This window comes from Oncorhynchus masou, chromosome 5, assembly GCF_036934945.1.
Source record: "Oncorhynchus masou masou isolate Uvic2021 chromosome 5, UVic_Omas_1.1, whole genome shotgun sequence".
Lineage (NCBI taxonomy): Eukaryota > Metazoa > Chordata > Actinopteri > Salmoniformes > Salmonidae > Oncorhynchus > Oncorhynchus masou.
The window spans coordinates 90192413-90216895 of record NC_088216.1 but is presented as its reverse complement, the minus strand read 5'-3'; the positions used below and the strand labels follow the sequence as shown (position 1 = coordinate 90216895).

General features: G+C 52.1%; 1 protein-coding gene across 1 annotated transcript in view; it reads right to left on the bottom strand.

Annotated features, from left to right (window-relative positions):
* LOC135540433 (plasma membrane calcium-transporting ATPase 2-like) overlaps positions 1-22544 on the bottom strand; it is a 222071-nt gene extending 199527 nt beyond the window's left edge. Inside the window, 2 exon segments of the mRNA XM_064967060.1 lie at positions 21467-22204; positions 22471-22544. Of these exon segments, the coding sequence (XP_064823132.1) occupies positions 21467-21671 (205 nt within the window). The 5' untranslated portion in view covers positions 21672-22204; positions 22471-22544.
* Positions 22545-24483: the final 1939 nt, after the last annotated feature.

Genomic DNA, 24483 nt, shown 5'->3' with positions numbered 1-24483 from the left:
ATAGTAAGGGAAGGGCCCGTCAGGAACCCTTCCACTGATAGTAAGGGAAGGGCCCGTCAGGAACCCTTCCACTGATAGTAAGGGAAGGGCCCGTCAGGAACCCTTCCACTGATAGTAAGGGAAGGGCCCGTCAGGAACCCTTCCACTGATAGTAAGGGAAGGGCCCGTCAGGAACCCTTCCACTGATAGTAAGGGAAGGGGCCGTCAGGAACCCTTCCACTGATAGTAAGGGAAGGGCCCGTCAGGAACCCTTCCACTGATAGTAAGGGAAGGGCCCGTCAGGAACCCTTCCACTGATAGTAAGGGAAGGGCCCGTCAGGAACCCTTCCACTGATAGTAAGGGAAGGGCCCGTCAGGAACCCTTCCACTGATAGTAAGGGAAGGGCCCGTCAGGAACCCTTCCACTGATAGTAAGGGAAGGGCCCGTCAGGAACCCTTCCACTGATAGTAAGGGAAGGGGAACCCTTCAGGAACCCTTCCACTGATAGTAAGGGGAAGGGCCCGTCAGGAACCCTTCCACTGATAGTAAGGGAAGGGCCCGTCAGGAACCCTTCCACTGATAGTAAGGGAAGGGCCCGTCAGGAACCCTTCCACTGATAGTAAGGGAAGGGCCGTCAGGAACCCTTCCACTGATAGTAAGGGAAGGGCCCGTCAGGAACCCTTCCACTGATAGTAAGGGAAGGGCCGAACCCTTCCACAGGAACCCTTCCACTGATAGTAAGGGAAGGGCCCGTCAGGAACCCTTCCACTGATAGTAAGGGAAGGGCCGTAAGGGAAGGAACCCTTCCACTGATAGTAAGGGAAGGGCCGTCAGGAACCCTTCCACTGATAGTCAGGGAAGGGCCCGTCAGGAACCCTTCCACTGATAGTAAGGGAAGGGCCGTCAGGAACCCTTCCACTGATAGTAAGGGAAGGGCCCGTCAGGAACCCTTCCACTGATAGTAAGGGAAGGGCCCGTCAGGAACCCTTCCACTGATAGTAAGGGAAGGGCCCGTCAGGAACCCTTCCACTGATAGTAAGGGAAGGGCCCGTCAGGAACCCTTCCACTGATAGTAAGGGAAGGGCCCGTCAGGAACCCTTCCACTGATAGTAAGGGAAGGGCCCGTCAGGAACCCTTCCACTGATAGTAAGGGAAGGGCCCGTCAGGAACCCTTCCACTGATAGTAAGGGAAGGGCCGTCAGGAACCCTTCCACTGATAGTAAGGGAAGGGCCCGTCAGGAACCCTTCCACTGATAGTAAGGGAAGGGCCCGTCAGGAACCCTTCCACTGATAGTAAGGGAAGGGCCAGTCAGGAACCCTTCCACTGATAGTAAGGGAAGGGCCGTCAGGAACTCTTCCACTGATAGTAAGGGAAGGGCCCGTCAGGAACCCTTCCACTGATAGTCAGGGAAGGGCCCGTCAGGAACCCTTCCACTGATAGTAAGGGAAGGGCCCGTCAGGAACCCTTCCACTGATAGTAAGGGAAGGGCCCGTCAGGAACCCTTCCACTGATAGTAAGGGAAGGGCCCGTCAGGAACCCTTCCACTGATAGTAAGGGAAGGGCCCGTCAGGAACCCTTCCACTGATAGTAAGGGAAGGGCCCGTCAGGAACCCTTCCACTGATAGTAAGGGAAGGGCCCGTCAGGAACCCTTCCACTGATAGTAAGGGAAGGGCCAGTCAGGAACCCTTCCACTGATAGTCAGGGAAGGGCCCGTCAGGAACCCTTCCACTGATAGTAAGGGAAGGGCCCGTCAGGAACCCTTCCACTGATAGTAAGGGAAGGGCCCGTCAGGAACCCTTCCACTGATAGTAAGGGAAGGGCCCGTCAGGAACCCTTCCACTGATAGTAAGGGAAGGGCCCGTCAGGAACCCTTCCACTGATAGTAAGGGAAGGGCCCGTCAGGAACCCTTCCACTGATAGTAAGGAAGGGCCCGTCAGGAACCCTTCCACTGATAGTAAGGGAAGGGCCCGTCAGGAACCCTTCCACTGATAGTAAGGGAAGGGCCCGTCAGGAACCCTTCCACTGATAGTAAGGGAAGGGCCCGTCAGGAACCATTTCACTGATAGTCAGGGAAGGGCCCGTCAGGAACCCTTCCACTGATAGTAAGGGAAGGGCCCGTCAGGAAGCATTTCACTGATAGTAAGGGAAGGGCCCGTCAGGAACCCTTCCACTGATAGTAAGGGAAGGGCCCGTCAGGAACCCTTCCACTGATAGTAAGGGAAGGTCCCGTCAGGAACCCTTCCACTGATAGTAAGGGAAGGGCCCGTCAGGAAGCATTTCACTGATAGTAAGGGAAGGGCCCGTCAGGAACCCTTCCACTGATAGTAAGGGAAGGGCCCGTCAGGAAGCATTTCACTGATAGTAAGGGAAGGGCCCGTCAGGAAGCATTTCACTGATAGTCAGGGAAGGGCCCGTCAGGAACCCTTCCACTGATAGTAAGGGAAGGGCCCGTCAGGAACCCTTCCACTGATAGTAAGGGAAGGGCCCGTCAGGAACCCTTCCACTGATAGTAAGGGAAGGGCCGTCAGGAACCCTTCCACTGATAGTAAGGGAAGGGCCCGTCAGGAACCCTTCCACTGATAGTAAGGGAAGGGCCCGTCAGGAACCCTTCCACTGATAGTAAGGGAAGGGCCCGTCAGGAACCCTTCCACTGATAGTAAGGGAAGGGCCCGTCAGGAACCCTTCCACTGATAGTAAGGGAAGGGCCCGTCAGGAACCCTTCCACTGATAGTAAGGGAAGGGCCCGTCAGGAACCCTTCCACTGATAGTAAGGGAAGGGCCCGTCAGGAACCCTTCCACTGATAGTAAGGGAAGGTCCCGTCAGGAACCCTTCCACTGATAGTAAGGGAAGGGCCCGTCAGGAACCCTTCCACTGATAGTAAGGGAAGGGCCCGTCAGGAACCCTTCCACTGATAGTAAGGGAAGGGCCCGTCAGGAACCCTTCCACTGATAGTAAGGGAAGGGCCCGTCAGGAAGCCTTCCACTGATAGTAAGGGAAGGGCCCGTCAGGAACCCTTCCACTGATAGTAAGGGAAGGGCCCGTCAGGAACCCTTCCACTGATAGTAAGGGAAGGGCCCGTCAGGAACCCTTCCACTGATAGTAAGAGAAGGGCCCGTCAGGAACCCTTCCACTGATAGTAAGGGAAGGGCCCGTCAGGAACCCTTCCACTGATAGTAAGGGAAGGGCCCGTCAGGAACCCTTCCACTGATAGTAAGGGAAGGGCCCGTCAGGAACTCTTCCACTGATAGTAAGGGAAGGGCCCGTCAGGAACCCTTCCACTGATAGTAAGGGAAGGGCCCGTCAGGAACCCTTCCACTGATAGTAAGGGAAGGGCCCGTCAGGAACCCTTCCACTGATAGTAAGGGAAGGGCCCGTCAGGAACCCTTCCACTGATAGTAAGGGAAGGGCCCGTCAGGAACCCTTCCACTGATAGTAAGGGAAGGGCCAGTCAGGAACCCTTCCACTGATAGTAAGGGAAGGGCCCGTCAGGAACCCTTCCACTGATAGTAAGGGAAGGGCCCGTCAGGAACCCTTCCACTGATAGTAAGGGAAGGGCCCGTCAGGAACCCTTCCACTGATAGTAAGGGAAGGGCCCGTCAGGAAGCATTTCACTGTTTGTCTACACCGGTTGTTTACCAAGCATGTGGCAAAATTAATTTAATTGTATTATACTCCCCTTCTCCTCTCCCGTCTCTCCCCTTCTCCTCTCCCGTCTCTCACCTTCTCTTCTCCCGTCTCTCACCTTCTCCTCTCCCGTCTCTCCCCTTCTCCTCTACCTCTCCGGTCTCTCCCCCTCTCCTCTCCAGTCTCTCCCCTTCTCCCTTCCTCTCTACTCTCCCGTCTCTCCCCTTCTCCTCTCCCTTTTCCTCTCCCGTCTCTCCCCTTCTCCTCTCCCCTCTCCTCTCCCCTTCTCCTCTCCCGTCTCTCCCCTTCTCCTCTCCCGTCTCTCCCCCTCTCCTCTCCCATCTCTCCCCTTCTCCCTTCCTCTCTCCTCTCCCGTCTCTCCCCTTCTCCTCTCCCGTCTCTCCCCTTCTCTCCCTTCTCCTCTCCTCTCCCCTTCTCCTCTCCCGTCTCTCCCCTTCTCCTCTCCTCTCCCGTCTCTCCCCCTCTCCTCTCCCGTCTCTCACCTTCTCCTCTCCCTTCTCCCTCTCCCTCTCCCCCTCTCCCCCTCTCCTCTCCCGTCTCTCCCTTTCTCCTCTCCTCTCCGGTCTCTCCCCCTCTCCTCTCCCGTCTCTCCCCTTCTCCCTTCCTCTCCCATCTCTCCCCTTCTCCTCTCCTCTCCCGTCTCTCCCCTTCTCCTCTCCCGTCTCTCCCCTTCTCCTCTCCTCTCCCGTCTCTCCCCTTCTCCTCTCCTCTCCCGTCTCTCCCCTTCTCTCCCGTCTCTCCCCTTCTCCTCTCCCTTCTCCTCTCCTGTCTCTCCCCATCTCCTCCCCTCTCCTGTCTCTCCCCTTCTACTCTCCTCTCCCGTCTCTCCCCTTCTCCTCTCCACTTCTCCTCTCCTCTCCTCTCCCGTCTCCGTCTCTCCTCTCCCGTCTCTCCCCTTCTCCTCTCACCTTCTCCTCTCCCGTCTCTCCCCTTCTCCTCTCCCTTCTCCTCTCCTCTCCCGTCTCTCCCCTTCTACTCTCCCGTCTCTCACCTTCTCCTCTCCCTTCTCCTCTCCTCTCCCGTCTCTCCCCTTCTCCTCTCCAGTCTCCTCTCCCATCTCTCCCCTTCTCCTCTCCTCTCCCGTCTCTCCCCTTCTCCTCTCCCGTCTCTCCCCTTCCCTTCTCCTCTCCACTTCTCCTCCCGTCTCCGTCTCTCCTCTCCTGTCTCTCCCCTTCTCCTCTCACCTTCTCCTCTCCCGTCTCTCCCCTTCTCCTCTCCCGTCTCTCCCCTTCTCCTCTCCCTTCTCCTCTCCTCTCCTCTCCCGTCTCTCCCCTTCTACTCTCCCGTCTCTCACCTTCTCCTCTCCTCTCCCGTCTCTCCCTTCTCCTCTCCAGTCTCCTCACCCATCTCTCCCCTTCTCTTCTCCTCTCCCGTCTCTCCCCTTCTCCTCTCCTCTCCCTTCTCCTCTCCCTCTCCCCTTCTCCTCTGCTCTTCTTTCCTGTCCCCCTCCCCTCCCCCCCCCCTCCTCTCCTCTCCATTTCTCCACTACACAGCAGACATCATCCCTGCTGTTAACTCAGCCAGGCAGCTCCTTAGACGGCTGTACTGTAGTCGTGACTGTAATTGGCGGCTGAGAACCACCCAGCGCCAGCTCAGACCTGCTCACCACACTGCACATACATCACAGGGAGACGGAAGGCGATGAATCAGCTGTCATACTTCACACTGCGCCTTCCACCTGTCAACGCCTACAAAACACTCTGTGCCACCACACTGTCCACCACACTCTGTGCCAACACACTGTCCAACACACTGTCCACCACACTGTCCAACACACTGTCCAACACACTGTCCAACACACTGTCCAACACACTGTCCAACACACTGTCCAACACACTGTCCAACACGCTCTGTGCCACCACACTGTCCAACACACTCTGTGCCACCACACTGTCCAACACACTCTGTGCCACCACACTGTCCAACACGCTCTATGCCACCACACTGTCCACCACACTGTCCAACACACTCTGTGCCACCACACTGTCCAACACACTCTGTGCCACCACACTGTCCAACACACTCTGTGCCACCACACTGTCCAACACACTCTGTGCCACCACACTGTCCAACACACTGTCCAACACGCTCTGTGCCTCCACACTGTCCACCACACTGTCCAACACACTCTGTGCCACCACACTGTCCAACACACTCTATGCCACCACACTGTCCGCCACACTGTCCACCACACTGTCCAACACACTGTCCACCACACTGTCCACCACACTGTCCAACACACTCTGTGCCACCACACTGTCCACCACACTGTCCAACACACTGTCCACCACACTGTCCACCACACTGTCCAACACACTCTGTGCCACCACACTGTCCACCACACTGTCCAACACACTGTCCACCACACTGTCCACCACACTGTCCAACACACTCTGTGCCACCACACTGTCCAACACACTGTCCACCACACTGTCCACCACACTGTCCAACACCCTGTCCACCACACTGTCCACCACACTGTCCAACACACTCTGTGCCAACACACTGTCCAACACACTGTCCACCACACTGTCCAACACACTCTGTGCCACCACACTGTCCACCACACTGTCCAACACACTCTGTGCCAACACACTGTCCAACACACTGTCCACCACACTGTCCAACACACTGTCCAACACACTCTGTGCCACCACACTGTCCACCACACTGTCCACCACACTGTCCAACACACACTGTCCACCACACTGTCCAACACACTCTGTGCCACCACACTGTCCAACACACTCTGTGCCACCACACTGTCCACCACACTGTCCAACACACTATGTGCCTCCACACTGTCCACCACACTGTCCAACACACTGTCCAACAAACTCTATGCCACCACACTGTCCAACACACTGTCCAACACACTCTGTGCCACCACACTGTCCAACACACTCTATGCCACCACACTGTCCAACACACTCTATGAGACCTGCCAGCCACGCACTAGTCTAGCCTACATGCAGGGGTCTCTCTCTCTCTGTGTTCGTCTTGATCCTCATCTAGACTCTCTCTCTCTCTCTCTCTCTCTCTCTCCCGGCTGGGATGTAATGTTCTAGGCTGGGATGTAGGGTTCTAGGCTGGAATATAGGGTTCTAGGCTGGGATGTAGGGTTCTAGGCTGGGACGTATGACACAGTCTAAAGGAAATAGTATGTTTAATGTAGGATGTGTTCTCCGGTGAGATGTAGAAGGCCATCAACCAGAAATAGAAAAGGAGAGCAGAGGAGGGAGGGATGGAGGGACAGAGAGACAGAGAGAGGGAGGGATGGAGAGAGGGAGAGACAAAGAGAGGGAGGGAGAGACAGGGAGAGGGAGGGAGGTGTGAAGAGACAGGATGACAGACGGTGGAGGAACAGAGGAGGGAGGGAGGGAGGGAGGGAGGGAGGGAGGGAGTGAGGGAGGGAGGGAGGGAGGGAGGGAGGGAGGGAGGGAGGGAGGGAGGGAGGGAGGGAGGGAGGGAGGGAGGGAGGGAGGGACGGAGGAGGGAGGGAGGGGAATAGACACAGAAATAGCAAAGAAACAGACTTCCACTGAGGATACTGCCCACATCATAGTCAAACTGTAGAACTTTTAGCAGCCAATGAAGCCCTTCTATTGTCTTGTCTTCTCACTGACACCCCCACAACAAACTGATTACCTCTAGTGATGACGGCCTAGGAACAGTGGGTTAACTGCCTTGTTCAGGGGCAGAACGACAGATTTGTACCTTGTCAGCTTGGGGATTCAATCCTGCAACCTTACGTTTAACTAGTCCAACACTCTAACCACCTACCCCTCATTGCACTCCACGAGGAGCCTGCCTGTTACGCGAATGCAGTAAGAAGCCAAGGTAAGTTGCTAGCTCGCATTAAACTTTTCTCATAAAAAACAAACAATCAATCAATCATAATCACTAGTTAAATACACATGTTTGATGATATTACTAGTTTATCTAGCGTGTCCTGCGTTGCATATAATCGATGCGGTGCGTATCGTTGCTCCAATGTGTACCTAACCATGAACATCAATGCCTTTCTTAAAATCAGCACACAGAAGTATATATTTTTAAACCTGCATATTTAGCTAAAAGATATCCAGGTTAGCAGGCAATATCAACCAGGTGAAATTGTGTCACTTCTCTTGCGTTCATTGCACGCAGAGTTAGGGTATATGCAACAGTTTGGGCCGCCAGGCTCGTTGCGAACGAATTTGCCAGGAATTTACGTAATTATGACATAACATTGAAGGTTGTGTGTAACAGGAATATTTTGACGTTTGGATGCCATCCGTTCCATAAAATACTGAACGGTTCCATATTTCACTGAAAGAATAAACATTTTGATTTCGGGATGATAGTTTCTGGATTCGACCATATTAATGACTTGAGGCTCGTATTTCTGTGTGTTATTATGTTGTAATTAAGTCTATGATTTGATATTTGATAGAGCAGTCTGACTGAGCGGTGGTAGGCACCAGCAGGCTCGTAAGCAATCATTCAAACACCAGCAGCTCTTCGTAATGCTGGTTATGACTTCAAGCCTATCAACTCCTGAGATTAGGCTGGTGTAACCGATGTGAAATGGCTAGCTAGTTAGCGGGGTGCGCGCTAATAGCTGTTCAAACGTCACTAAGACTTGGAGTAGTTGTTCCCCTTGCTCTGCATGGGTAACGCTGCTTCGAGGGTTGCTGTTGTCGATGTGTTCCTGGTTCGAGGTAGGAGCGAGGAGAGGGACGGAAGCTATACTGTTACACTGGAAATACTAAAGTGCCTATAAGAACATCTAATAGTCAAAGATATATGAAATACAAATGGTATAGAGAGAAATAGTCCTGTAATTCCTATAATAACTACAACCTAAAACTTCTTACCTGGGAATATTGAAGACTCATGTTAGAAGGAATCACCAACTTTCATATGTTCTCATGTTCTGAGCAAGGAACTGAAACGTTAGCTTTCTTACATGGCACATATTGCCCTTTTACTTTCTTCTCCAACACTTTGTTTTTGCATTATTTAAACCAAATTGAACATGTTTCATTATTTATTTGAGGCTAAATTGATTTTAATGATGTATTATATTAAGTTAAAATAAGTGTTCATTCAGTATTGTTGTAATTGTCATTATTACAAATAATTTTTATTTTATTTTTTATTATTTTATTATTATTACAACAACAACAAAAATGTTTTATTGGTATCAGCTTTTTTTGGTCCTCCAATAATCGATATCGGTATCGCATTGAAAAATCATAATCGTTCGACCTCTAGTAGAAACATATTTCACTGGTGTATTTGTTAAAATAAGATGAATCAGAGTTGACTTTGAAGGGTCTTTAAGGTTGGGCCATGTAAACTTAGTCACCAGCTGGGTCAGATCATTACACATATTTTAGATGTCTGAAGCCAGAATTTCCCCAACAGTAATTTAGGTCACCCAGGATAATAACTTCTGATTTAATAAAACAAGACAACAAACTACTTAACTTGGGAGGACAGTAGACCTCTATAACAGTTATGGATAAAATAAAAATAAAACAGACAAACTCATAAAGATATACATTTTTGGGCAAGGGAAATAGATTTCAGTAATGAGACTGAAAAATAAGTCCCGGATTTTCGATTATTACGTTACGTGGAGTCTATGAGACCAGTCTGAAGCACTATGATGGTTATACAGTATATGTGGTTATCTTAGGTGGGACAGGTGTGGTGCTACACTCTTAGATAAAAAAAAGGTGCTATCTAGAACCTAAAAGGTTTCATCGGCTGTCCTCATAGAAAATCCTTTAAAGAACCCTTTTTTTTGTTCCAGGTAAAACCCTTCTTAGGTTCCATATAGATCCCTTTCCAAAGATAGTTCCAGGTAGAATCAAAAAGGATTCTACCTGGAACCAAAAGTGTTCTATCTGAAACCAAAAATGGTTATCCTATGGGGACAGCCGAAGAACACTTTTGAAACCCTTTATCTAAGTGCTGGGGTGAGCTGGGCTGGGGTGAGCTGGGCTGGGGTGAGCTGGGCTGGGGTGAGCTGGACTGGGGTGAGCTGGGCTGGGATGGGGTGAGCTGAACTGGGGTGAACTGGGCTGGGGTTACCTGGTCTGGGGTGAGCTGGACTGGGGTGAGCTGGGCTGGGATGGGGTGAGCTGAACTGGGGTGAACTGGGCTGGGGTGAACTGGACTGGGGTGAGCTGGACTGGGGTGAGCTGGGCTGGGATGGGGTGAGCTGAACTGGGGTGAACTGGGCTGGGGTGAGCTGGGCTGGGGTGAGCTGGGCTGGGGTGAACTGGGCTGGGGTGAACTGGGCTGGGGTGAACTGGGCTGGGGTGAACTGGGCTGGGGTGAACTGGGCTGGGGTGAGCTGGACTGGGGTGAGCTGGACTGGGGTGAGCTGGGCTGGGGTGAGCTGGACTGGGGTGAGCTGGGCTGGGGTGAGCTGGGCTGGGGTGAGCTGGGCTGGGGTGAACTGGGCTGGGGTGAGCTGGGCTGGGGTGAGCTGGGCTGGGGTGAACTGGGTTGGGGTGAGCTGGGGTGGGGTGAGCTGAACTGGGGTGAGCTGGGCTGGGGTGAGCTGGACTGGGGTGAGCTGGACTGGGGTGAACTGGGCTGGGGTGAGCTGGGCTGGGGTGAACTGGGCTGGGGTGAGCTGGGCTGGGGTGAACTGGGTTGGGGTGAGCTGGGGTGGGGTGAGCTGAACTGGGGTGAGCTGGGCTGGGGTGAGCTGGACTGGGGTGAGCTGGACTGGGGTGAGCTGGGCTGGGGTGAGCTGGGCTGGGGTGAACTGGGCTGGGGTGAGCTGGGCTGGGGTGAACTGGGCTGGGGTGAGCTGGGCTGGGGTGAGCTGGGCTGGGGTGAGCTGGGCTGGGATGGGGTGAGCTGGACTGGGGTGAGCTGGGCTGGGGTGAGCTGGACTGGGGTGAGCTGGGCTGGGGTGAGCTGGACTGGGGTGAGCTGGGCTGGGGTGAGCTGGGCTGGGATGGGGTGAGCTGGACTGGGGTGAACTGGGTTGGGGTGAGCTGGGGTGGGGTGAGCTGAACTGGGGTGAGCTGGGCTGGGGTGAGCTGGACTGGGGTGAGCTGGACTGGGGTGAGCTGGGCTGGGGTGAGCTGGGCTGGGGTGAGCTGGACTGGGGTGAACTGGGCTGGGGTGAGCTGGGGTGGGTTGAGCTGGGCTGGGGTGAGCTGGGCTGGGGTGAGCTGGGCTGGGGTGGGCTGGGCTGGGGTGAGCTGGGCTGGGATGGGGTGAGCTGGGCTGGGGTGAGCTGGGCTGGGGTGGGCTGGGCTGGGGTGAACTGGGCTGGGGTGAACTGGGCTGGGGTGAGCTGGACTGGGGTGGGCTGGGCTGGGGTGAGCTGGACTGGGGTGGGCTGGGCTGGGGTGAGCTGGACTGGGGTGGGCTGGGCTGGGGTGAGCTGGACTGGGGTGGGCTGGGCTGGGGTGAGCTGGACGGTGGTGAGCTGGGCTGGGGTGAACTGGACGGTGGTGAGCTGGGCTGGGGTGACCTGGGCTGGGATGGGGTGAGCTGGGCTGGGGTGGGCTGGGCTGGGGTGAGCTGGACTGTGGTGGGCTGGGCTGGGGTGAGCTGGACGGTGGTGAGCTGGGCTGGGGTGAACTGGACGGTGGTGAGCTGGGCTGGGGTGAACTGGGCTGGGATGGGGTGAGCTGGGCTGGGGTGAGCTGGGCTGGGGTGGGCTGGGCTGGGGTGAGCTGGACTGGGGTGAACTGGACGGTGGTGAGCTGGGCTGGGGTGAACTGGGCTGGGATGGGGTGAGATGGGCTGGGGTGAGCTGGGCTGGGGTGGGCTGGGCTGGGGTGAACTGGGCTGGGGTGAGCTGGGCTGGGGTGAGCTGGACGGTGGTGAGCTGGGCTGGGGTGAACTGGACGGTGGTGAGCTGGGCTGGGGTGAACTGGGCTGGGATGGGGTGAGCTGGGCTGGGGTGAGCTGGGCTGGGGTGGGCTGGGCTGGGGTGAGCTGGACTGGGGTGAACTGGGCTGGGATGGGGTGAGGTGAGCTGGGCTGGGGTGAGCTGGACTGGGGTGAACTGGGCTGGGGTGAGCTGGGCTGGGGTGAGCTGGACTGGGGTGAGCTGGGCTGGGGTGAGCTGGGCTGGGGTGAACTGGGCTTGGGTGGGGTGAACTGGGCTGGGATGAGCTGGGCTGGGGTGAGCTGAGCTGGGGTTAGCTGGGGTGGGGTGAGCTGAGCTGAGCTGGGTTTGGGTGAGCTGAGCTGAGCTGGGGTGAGCTGAGCTGGGGTGAACTGGGGTGGGGTGAGCTGGACTGGGGTGAGCTGGGCTAGGGTGAGCTGAGCTGGGGTGAGCTGAGCTGGGGTGGGGTGAGCTGAGCTGAGCTGGGGTTGGGTGAGCTGAGCTTGGGTGAGCTGAGCTGGGGTGAACTGGGGTGGGGTGAGCTGGGGTGGGGTGAGCTGAGCTGGGCTAGGGTGAGCTGAGCTGGGGTGAGCTGGGCTGGGGTGAGCTGAGCTGGGCTGGGGTGAGCTGGGCTTGGGTGAGCTGAGCTAGGGTGAACTGGGGTGGGGTGAGCTGGGCTGGGGTGAACTGGGGTGGGCTGGGGTGAGCTGGGATGGGTGAGCTGGGCTGGAATGAACTGGGGTGGGGTGAGCTGGGCTGAGATGGGGTGAGCTGGGCTGGGCTGGGCTGGGGTGGGTGGGGTGGGTTGGGGTGGAGTGGCCTGGAGGGCATACCTACTAGGTCTCAGTACTAAGGGATACACTAGAAAAAACAGTCAGGACCCAATTGAGACCAAGCATGTTGACAGATTGGTTTACATGTCAGGAGAATAACCCAGATCATATTTCTGTGGTCACAACATATGGCTTAATGGAATCACATCACCACCACATACAGGGCCCGCTAACCACAAACACAAACATACGCATAACCACACCGGTGGAGTAGCTGAGAGCTGGAGGACAGGACAACATGCTCTATAGCATCTATCACTGGTGGAGTTGATGAGAGCTGGAGGACAGGACAACATGCTCTAGTATGACAGGATGACGCTGACAGAAGGGCAACATCTTACAAGTTCCAACCCAACTTTGCTATATAGTGACTTTCATTATATTTACAATTACTTTTTTGGGGGATCGGACGGCAGCTAATGGAGGACTGGAAAGGTAGAGAAGATACATTTTTATCATAAATAACAAGTGATGTGCTGCTTCCTATTTGAAGGAAATCTCTAGATTTTGCTCACCATATATAGAATATCTCATGGTAAACTGTAGACCTCTACCTGATATAGAATACCTCATGGTAAACTGTAGACCCTTTAATCTACCTGATATAGAATACCTCATGGTAAACTGTAGACCCTTTAATCTACCTGATATAGAATGCCTCATGGTAAACTGTAGACCCTTTAATCTACCTGATATAGAATACCTCATGGTAAACTGTAGACCCTTTAATCTACCTGATATAGAATACCTCATGGTAAACTATAGACCTCTACCTGATATAGAATACCTCATGGTAAACTGTAGACCTCTACCTGATATAGAATACCTCATGGTAAACTGTAGACCTCTACCTGATATAGAATACTTCATGGTAAACTGTAGACCTCTACCTGATATCGAATACCTCATGGTAAACTGTAGACCCTTTAATCTACCTGATATAGAATATCTCATGGTAAACTGTAGACCTCTACCTGATATAGAATACCTCATGGTAAACTGTAGACCTCTACCTGATATAGAATATCTCATGGTAAACTGTAGACCCTTTAATCTACCTGATATAGAATACCTCATGGTAAACTGTAGACCTCTACCTGATATAGAATACCTCATGGTAAACTGTAGACCCTTTAATCTACCTGATATAGAATACCTCATGGTAAACTGTAGACCTCTACCTGATATAGAATACCTCATGGTAAACTGTAGACCCTTTAATCTACCTGATATAGAATACCTCATGGTAAACTGTAGACCTCTACCTGATATAGAATGCCTCATGGTAAACTGTAGACCTCTACCTGATATAGAATACCTCATGGTAAACTGTAGACCTCTACCTGATATAGAATACCTCATGGTAAACTGTAGACCCTTTAATCTACCTGATATAGAATACCTCATGGTAAACTATAGACCCTTTAATCTACCTGATATAGAATACCTCATGGTAAACTGTAGACCCTTTAATCTACCTGATATAGAATGCCTCATGGTAAACTGTAGACCTCTACCTGATATAGAATACCTCATGGTAAACTGTAGACCTCTACCTGATATAGAATACCTCATGGTAAACTGTAGACCTCTACCTGATGTAGAATACCTCATGGTAAACTGTAGACCTCTACCTGATATAGAATACCTCATGGTAAACTGTAGACCTCTACCTGATGTAGAATACCTCATGGTAAACTGTAGAGCCTTTAATCTACCTGATATAGAATACCTCATGGTAAACTGTAGACCCTTTAATCTACCTGATATAGAATACCTCATGGTAAACTGTAGACCTCTACCTGATATAGAATACCTCATGGTAAACTGTAGACCTCGACCATATATAGAATGCCTCATGGTAAACTGTAGACCCTTTAATCTACCTGATATAGAATGCCTCATGGTAAACTGTAGACCTCTACCTGATATAGAATACCTCATGGTAAACTGTAGACCTCTACCTGATATAGAATGCCTCATGGTAAACTGTAGCCCTCTACCTGATATAGAATGCCTCATGGTAAACTGTAGACCTCTACCTGATATAGAATACCTCATGGTAAACTGTAGACCCTTTAATCTACCTGATATAGAATGCCTCATGGTAAACTGTAGACCCTTTAATCTACCTGATATAGAATACCTCATGGTAAACTGTAGACCTCTACCTGATATAGAATGCCTCATGGTAAACTATAGACCCTTTAATCTACCTGATATAGAATACCTCATGGTAAACTGTAGACCTCTACCTGATATAGAATACCTCGTGGTAAACTGTAGACCTCTACCTGATATAGAATGCCTCATGGTAAACTATAGACCTCTACCTGATATAGAATATCTCATGGTAAACTGTAGACCCTTTAATCTACCTGATATAGAATGCCTCATGGTAAACTATAGACCTCTACCTGATATAGAATACCTCATGGTAAACTGTAGACCCTTTAATCTACCTGATATAGAATGCCTCATGGTAAACTGTAGACCCTTTAATCTACCTGATATAGAATACCTCATGGTAAACTATAGACCTCTACCTGATATAGAATACCTCATGGTAAACTGTAGACCTCTACCTGATATAGAATGCCTCATGGTAAACTGTAGACCTCTACCTGATATAGAATACCTCATGGTAAACTGTAGACCTCTACCTGATATAGAATACCTCATGGTAAACTGTAGACCTCTACCTGATATAGAATACCTCATGGTAAACTGTAGACCCTTTAATCTACCTGATATAGAATGCCTCATGGTAAACTGTAGACCTCTACCTGATATAGAATACCTCATGGTAAACTGTAGACCCTTTAATCTACCTGATATAGAATACCTCATGGTAAACTGTAGACCTCTACCTGATATAGAATGCCTCATGGTAAACTGTAGACCGCTACCTGATATAGAATATCTCATGGTAAACTGTAGACCTCTACCTGATGTAGAATACCTCATGGTAAACTGTAGACCCTGTTATCTACCAAGAGGGTTCTCATCTGTAATTTTCACGGATGTCTACATTCCTCCCACAAGCCAACACCACTCTGGCACTCAACGAACTGTATGGAGCCATAAACAAAAACGAAACCGCTCAACCAGAGGCAGCGTTTCTGGTGGGTTGAGACTTTCACCCTGTGAGACATAAAACCGTCCTACCTCACTTTCTGTCTCCTGCGCCACTAGGGGAGCTAAAGCTATACACCACTTATATTCTACCCACAAGGCACTGCTTCGTTCTCCCTTAGGCAAATCTGACCATGACTACATTATTCTGCTTCCTAATTACAAACAAAAGCTCAAACAGGAAGTACCAGTGATGCGTTCAATATGGAAGTGGTCAGACGAAGACGAAGTTTTGCTAGTACAGACTGGGATATGTTCCGGGATTCATCCCATAACACTGAGAAGTTCCCCATAACCGCCATGCGCTTCGTCAATACGTTGCATAGACGATGTCGTCCCCACGGCGACTATAAGAACGTATCCAAACCGAAAACCATAGATTACAGGCAACAGATGTGCTGAGCTAAAGTCTACAGACATCGACGCGTACAAGAAATCCCACTACGACCCCAAACAAGACATCAAACCCTTCAAAAGAACAATATAGGAGGAAGCTGTAATTCTATTACACCGGCTACTACACTAGTCCTATGTGGCAGGGCTTGCAGACGGATAATGGATTACAAAGGGAAACTCAACCACAAGATGCTCCAGAGCAAGCTAAATACCTTTTATGCTTCATGGAATATTACACTGTGCCTTACGTGAAAGCCCCTGTTTTTCCAGATGACTGTGTGACCTCGACTCTCCGTGGCCGATATGAGCAAAACGGTTAAACAGGTTAACAGTTAGCAGGTGTCTTCACAGACATTTTCAATCTCTCCTTGCACCAGTCTGTAATCCCAACGTGTTTCAAGCCATTGTTCCTGTTCCCAAGAGTACCAAAGGTAACCTGACTACATTATTATCGCCCTGGAGCACTCAAATATGTAATGATGAAGTGCTTTAAAAGGCTGGTCATGGCACTAATCAACACCATCATCCCAGGCCCACTCTAATTTGCAAAACAACTCAATATATCCACGGATGATGCAATCTCACTCCCAACTCCCACCTGGACAAGAGGGGAAGTAACTGCGTGAGAATGCTGTTCATTGACGACAGCTCAGCGTTCAACACTATAGTGCCCTCAAAGCTCATCACTAAGTTAAGGACCCTGGGACTAAAAACACCTCCCTCGGCAACTGGATTTCCTGATTGGCCAGCCCCAGGTGGTAAGGGTAGGCAACAACAACTCCACAATGCTGACCCTGAACAAGGGGCTCCTCAGGAGTATGTGCTTAGTCCCCTCCTCTACTTCCTACATAAATACAACACAAAATTCTGTTCTTACTTACATTTCAGTCATTTAGCAGAGGCTTTTATCCAGAGCGCCTGACAGTAGTGTGCAGACATATTTTCTGTACTTTTCCATACTGGTTCCCCGTGGGAATTGAACAGCCAACCCTGGCATTACAAACACCATGCTATACCACCTGCGCCACATGATTACAACGCTGTATATAGCCATAACATGTTATTTGAAATGTCTCTATTCGTTTGAAACGTGTGTGTGTAATGTTTACTGTTCATTTCTGATACATAATAATAATTGCTTTGGCAATGTGTGGGGGGCGGCAGCGTAGCCTAGTGGTTAGAGTGTAGAGGTGGTAGGTAGCCTAGTGGTTAGAGCGTTGGACTAGTAACAGAAAGGTTGCACGTTCAAATCCCTGAGCTGGCAAGGTACAAATATGTTGTTCTGCCCCTGAACAGGCAGTCAAGCCACTGTTCCTAGGCCATCATTGAGAATAAGAATTTGTTCTTAACTGACTTGCCTAGTTAAATAAAGGTAAAATTATTTTTTTTAAATATGTTTCCCATGCAAATAAAGTCCTTTGTATTGAATTTAGAGAGACCTTTGGCTAGGCAGAGGACGAGAGGAAGTGGCTGGCTCTGAAAATGTCTAACGAAAGCAATGTCACTGCTCACTAACAGGGGCAGTGTTTCCTGGCCACCCAGACTCCTTGCTCACTAACAGGGGGCAGTGACATGCCTGGCCCCCCAGACTCCTTGCTCACTAACAGGGGGCAGTGACATGCCTGGCCCCCCAGACTCCTTGCTCACTAACAGGGGGCAGTGACATGCCTGGCCACCCAGACTCCTTGCTCACTAACAGGGGGCAGTGACATGCCTGGCCCCCAGACTCCTTGCTCACTAACAGGGGGCAGTGACATGCCTGGCCACGCAGACTCCTTGCTCACTAACAGGGGCAGTGACATGCCTGGCCACGCAGACTCCTTGCTCACTAACAGGGGGCAGTGACATGCCTGGCCCCCAGACTCCTTGCTCACTAACAGGGGGCAGTGACATGCCTGGCCACCCTGACTCCTTGCTCACTAACAGGGGGCAGTGACATGCCTGGCCACGCAGACTCCTTGCTCACTAACAGGGGGCAGTGACATGCCTGGCCACGCAGACTCCTTAATCACTAACAGGGGGCAGTGACATGCCTGGCCCCCCAGACTCCTTGCTCACTAACAGGGGGCAGTGACATGCCTGGCCACCCAGACTCCTTGCTCACTAACAGGGGGCAGTGACATGCCTGGCCACCCAGACTCCTTGCTCACTAACAGGGGGCAGTGACATGCCTGGCCACCCAGACTCCTTGCTCACTAACAGGGGGCAGTGACATGCCTGGCCACCCTGACTCCTTGCTCACTAACAGGGGGCAGTGACATGCCTGGCCACCCAGACTCCTTGCTCACTAACAGGGGGCAGTGACATGCCTGGCCCCCCAGACTCCTTGCTCACTAACAGGGGGCAGTGACATGCCTGGTCACCCAGACTCCTTGCTCACTAACAGGGGGCAGTGACATGCCTGGCCACCCTGACTCCTTGCTCACTAACAGGGGGCAGTGACATGCCTGGCCACGCAGACTCCTTGCTCACTAACAGGGGGCAGTGACATGCCTGGCCCCCCAGACTCCTTGCTCACTAACAGGGGGCAGTGACATGCCTGGCCACCCTGACTCCTTGCTCACTAACAGGGGGCAGTGACATGCCTGGCCACCCAGACTCCTTGCTCACTAACAGGGGGCAGTGACATGCCTGGCCACCCTGACTCCTTGCTCACTAACAGGGGGCAGTGACATGCCTGGTCACCCAGACTCCTTGCTCACTAACAGGGGGCAGTGACATGCCTGGCCACCCTGACTCCTTGCTCACTAACAGGGGGCAGTGACATGCCTGGCCACGCAGACTCCTTGCTCACTAACAGGGGGCAGTGACATGCCTGGCCCCCAGACTCCTTGCTCACTAACAGGGGGCAGTGACATGCCTGGCCACCCTGACTCCTTGCTCACTAACAGGGGGCAGTGACATGCCTGGCCACGCAGACTCCTTGCTCACTAACAGGGGGCAGTGACATGCCTGGCCACGCAGACTCCTTGCTCACTAACAGGGGGCAGTGACATGCCTGGCCCCCAGACTCCTTGCTCACTAACAGGGGGCAGTGACATGCCTGGCCACCCAGACTCCTTGCTCACTAACAGGGGGCAGTGACATGCCTGGCCACCCAGACTCCTTGCTCACTAACAGGGGGCAGTGACATGCCTGGCCACCCTGACTCCTTGCTCACTAACAGGGGCAGTGACATGCCTGGCCCCCAGACTCCTTGCTCACTAACAGGGGGCAGTGACATGCCTGGCCCCCAGACTCCTTGCTCACTAACAGGGGCAGTGACATGCCTGGCCACCCTGACTCCTTGCTCACTAACAGGGGGCAGTGACATGCCTGGTCACCCAGACTCCTTGCTCACTAACAGGGGGCAGTGACATGCCTGGCCACCCTGACTCATTGCTCACTAACAGGGGGCAGTGACCTGGCTGGCCACCCAGACTCTTTTCTCACTAACAGGGGGCAGTGACATGTCTGGCCCCCCAGACTCCTTGCTCACTAACAGGGGGCAGTGACATGCCTGGCCACCCTGACTCCTTGCTCACTAACAGGGGGCAGTGACATGCCTGGTCACCCAGACTCCTTGCTCACTAACAGGGGGCAGTGACATGCCTGGCCACCCTGACTCATTGCTCACTAACAGGGGGCAGTGACCTGGCTGGCCACCCAGACTCTTTTCTCACTAACAGGGGGCAGTGACATGTCTGGCCCCCCAGACTCCTTGCTCACTAACAGGGGGCAGTGACATGTCTGGCCACCCAGACTCCTTGCTCACTAACAGGGGGCAGTGACATGCCTGGCCCCCCAGACTCCTTGCTCACTAACAGGGGGCAGTGACATGTCTGGCCCCCCAGACTCCTTGCTCACTAACAGGGGGCAGTGACATGCCTGGCCTCCCAGACTCCTTGCTCACTAACAGGGGGCAGTGACATGCCTGGCCACGCAGACTCCTTGCTCCGGCCAAACGTTATGCAACGCCAACGGACATTAGTTTCTTCTCTCCGCAATGAGTCTGGATCTGATCCGTCCCTTATGATTTCTAGACCGTCTGATTGGTCCCAGAAACTGTGGTGTTTGGCCAAGAGCCGGAACACACTTGGGTAGGGCAGTGTTTTTGAAAATTCAGCATTGGCTTTGACACTCTGATTGGTTAGAGATCATCCAAATCACTGATGTTTTTGTTCTGTACAACAACCCTCTTTTTGACTTCACCACAAACGACTTCGACGATGTCAGTCTCAGACTGAAGAACGTAGCGAACATGCAGCAGAAAGACAATTCAGTTTGAGTCGTCAGGCAAGGGGTTAACCACAGCACGGAGGTTGTCAGGCAAGGGGTTAACCACAGCAGAGGTTCTTCAGGCAAGGGGTTAACCACAGCACGAAGGTCGTCAGGCAAGGGGTTAACCACAGCACGAAGGTCGTCAGGCAAGGGGTTAACCACAGCACGGAGGTCGTCAGGCAAGGGGTTAACCACAGCACTGAGGTTCTTCAGGCAAGGGGTTAACCACAGCACTGAGGTTCTTCAGGCAAGGGGTTAACCACAGCACGGAGGTCGCCAGGCAAGGGGTTAACCACAGCACAGAGGTTCTTCAGGCAAGGGGTTAACCACAGCACGAAGGTCGTCAGGCAAGGGGTTAACCACAGCACGAAGGTCGTCAGGCAAGGGGTTAACCACAGCACGGAGGTCGTCAGGCAAGGGGTTAACCACAGCACGAAGGTCGTCAGGCAAGGGGTTAACCACAGCACGGAGGCATTTCATAACTGTCATTCAAATGTGTTTTAAGTGTTCATGGTGTCGTACACATCATGTGGGTGTGCCAGTAGTGGATGGATATGCTGTACTGTGTTTTAAGACATGTTTAAATAACAGTATCTTCAGGCTTTTCAAACGCTTTTCTGGGATCTGTGCTTCTAGTTACAGAAATTATATACTCGATATAACATTGCTTATGCTGTCCAGTGTTTTAGGACTACACTACTTTAGCACACAACCAGTTTTTCAGTCCTTGTTGAAATGACTTAGTGGCTCAGGGGTTTTGTACTCATAGACATTTAATCGTAGACATAGTGTTGCAATCGTAGACATAGCGTTTTAATCGTAGGCATAACGTTTTAATCGTAGATATAGTGTTTTAGTCGTAGACATAGCGTTTTAATCAGACATAGCGTTTTAGTCGTAGACATAGCGTTTTAGTTGTAGACATAGCGTTTTAGTCGTAGACATAGCGTTTTAGTTGTAGACATAGCGTTTTAATCGTAGACATAGCGTTTTAATCGTAGACATTGCATTTTAGTTGTAGACATAGCGTTTTAATCGTAGACATAGCGTTTTAGTCGTAGACATAGCGTTTTAATCGTAGACATAGCGTTTTAGTTGTAGACATAGCGTTTTAATCGTAGACATTGTGTAAGTGACCTAATACTAACTCATACATGTCATGCACTCCTTCATATGGGAATATCATATTCTCCAGTGTTACAACACACCTCTATAACACTTGCTGGGTTTGACCCCCCCACCCCCACCCACCCCCACCCACCCCCACACACACAGCCATTAAAACACACACAGCCATTAAAACACACACACACACACAGCGTGAGAGAGCCCGGAGGCCGGTGTGAAGTCGTGTGACTCACCTTCTGTGGGTGATGTTCTGAGCCGTTGACAGAGCCCGTCCATGTCCCCGTACTCCTCCTGGATCTTAACCACTGCATCGCTGCCTCTCAGCTCCATGAGGTCGCGCAGCTCCATGACCGAGACCCCAAAGCCCCCCTCGTGGTTACTGCTGACATCGTTTCCTTGGTTCTTAGCGTAATAATCACTGTTCGTCAGGTCCCCCATGGTGACTTGACTAGCTGCTCAGTATCTTGACAAAACTCAATGAGTCGTGTAGGTTGAGAGAAAGAGAGATTCTTAAAATGAAGAAAGGGAAAGAGAAAGCGAGAGAGAGGGAGAGAGAGGAATGAATGACACTGGAACGTGCCCGGTGATACCAGAGAAACCAGACGATAGATCTCTAGGTCAGAGAGAGAGAGAAAGAGCCGTGATGCTGCAGCAGCCGCTGACGGACAGAGGGCGAAACATCTCCTCGGTTTGAGATACAGACAGTTCCCTTAATAAGTGAGCGACGTGGAGAAAATACAGTGTAACCACACGACCATCCAGGAGAACACTAAGAGAAGCAAGTTAGACCAGCGAGAGGAGCAGAGGACCGTCCACAAGACAATAACATCCCTTCTGTTCTTAGTGCGCTTCTTTTCATGGCAGCAATCAAGGAGCCGCTCCAGATGTTATGTTCCCATTCTGCAGCTTCTAGCTTCTCTTCTGTCTCTGGCTGCAGACTGTCTACATGGTGGTCCACTCCATTACTCCTTCTGAGAGAGAGAGAGAGACACAGAGAGAGGGAGAGAGAGAGAGAGAGAGAGACAGAGAGAGAGAGAGAGTGCGGAGTGGGGGAGAGAGGGAGAGAGACAGAGAGAGAGAGAGAGAGAGAGCGGAGTGGGAAAGAGGGAGAGAGAGAGAGAGAGAGAGGGGAGAGAGGGTGAGAAGGAGAGAGAGAGAAGGTGAGAAAGCGGCTGGGCGGTAGCTCGGTGAGGTTATATCAGCGACTGTGGTAAAGAGCAGAACAGAGCGACCATACCGGTGATGAATGAGGAGAGTAAGAGCCCAGGCTGTGTGTGCTGCTGAGCTGCATTGTGTGTGAGAGAGAGGAGGACAGAGCGGAGGGGGGGAGGAGGACAGAGCGGAGGGGGGAGGAGGACAGAGCGGAGGGAGGCTGCCACTGCGGTAGGAGCAGTGAGTGATTGAGCGAGCGAGGGAGGTACTGAGCGCTCTGACGCCAGCACACACCACAGCAGAGCAGAGAGAGAACAGAAGGGTTTATAGCTACAGAGCAGAGAGAGACCAGAAGGGTTTATAGCTACAGAGCAGAGAGAGACCAGAAGGGTTTATAGTAACAGAACAGAAAAGAGTATAAGGGTTCAACTACAGAGCAGAGAGAGAACAGAAGGGTTTCAAGTGAAGAATGAATACCATTGTAAATACAACACTTATTTACATTTATTTTCCCTTTTGTACTATTTCCACATCTCACTCTGCTACAGAGCAGAGAGAGTGGAGAACGGCTCAGCTACAGAGAGAGAGAGTGGAGAACAGCTCAGCTACAGAGCAGAGAGAGAAAGTGGAGAATGGATCAGCTACAGAGCAGAGAGAGAGTGGAGAACGGCTCAGCTACAGAGAGAGAGTGGAGAACGGCTCAGCTGCAAAGCAGAGAGAGAGTGGAGAACAGCTCAGCTGCAGAGCAGAGAGAGAGAGTGGAGAACTGCACAGCTACATAGCAGAGAGAGAGAGAGTGGAGAACGGCTCAGCTACAGAGCAGAGAGAGTGGAGAACGGCTCAGCTACAGAGCAGAGAGAGAGAGTGGAGAACTGCACACCTACAGAGCAGAGAGAGAGAGTGGAGAACGGCTCAGCTACAGAGCAGAGAGAGTGGAGAACTGCTCAGCTACAGAGCAGAGAGAGAAAGTGGAGAATGGCTCAGCTACAGAGCAGAGAGAGAGTGGAGAACGGCTCAGCTACAGAGAGAGAGAGTGGAGAACGGCTCAGCTGCAAAGCAGAGAGAGAGTGGAGAACAGCTCAGCTGCAGAGCAGAGAGAGAGAGTGGAGAACTGCACAGCTACAGAGCAGAGAGAGAGTGGAGAACAGCTCAGCTACAGAGCATAGAGAGAAAGTGGAGAATGGCTCAGCTACAGAGCAGAGAGAGAGTGGAGAACGGCTCAGCTACAGAGAGAGAGAGTGGAGAACGGCTCAGCTGCAAAGCAGAGAGAGAGTGGAGAACAGCTCAGCTGCAGAGCAGAGAGAGAGAGTGGAGAACTGCACAGCTACAGAGCAGAGAGAGAGAGAGTGGAGAACGGCTCAGCTACAGAGCAGAGAGAGTGGAGAACGGCTCAGCTACAGAGCAGAGAGAGTGGAGATCTGCACAGCTACAGAGCAGAGAGAGAGTGGAGAACAGCTCAGCTACAGAGCATAGAGAGAAAGTGGAGAATGGCTCAGCTACAGAGCAGAGAGAGAGTGGAGAACGGCTCAGCTACAGAGAGAGAGTGGAGAACTGCTCAGCTGCAAAGCAGAGAGAGAGTGGAGAACAGCTCAGCTGCAGAGCAGAGAGAGTGGAGAACTGCACAGCTACAGAGCAGAGAGAGAGAGAGTGGAGAACGGCTCAGCTACAGAGCAGAGAGTGGAGAACGGCTCAGCTACAGAGCAGAGAGAGAGTGGAGATCTGCACAGCTACAGAGCAGAGAGAGAGTGGAGAACAGCTCAGCTACAGAGCATAGAGAGAAAGTGGAGAATGGCTCAGCTACAGAGCAGAGAGAGAATGGAGAACGGCTCAGCTACAGAGAGAGAGTGGAGAACGGCTCAGCTGCAAAGCAGAGAGAGAGTGGAGAACAGCTCAGCTGCAGAGCAGAGAGAGAGAGTGGAGAACTGCACAGCTACAGAGCAGAGAGAGAGAGAGAGTGGAGAACGGCTCAGCTACAGAGCAGAGAGAGAGTGGAGAACAGCTCAGCTACAGAGCAGAGAGAGAAAGTGGAGAATGGCTCAGCTACAGAGCAGAGAGAGAGTGGAGAACTACACAGCTACAAAGCAGAGAGAGAGAACGT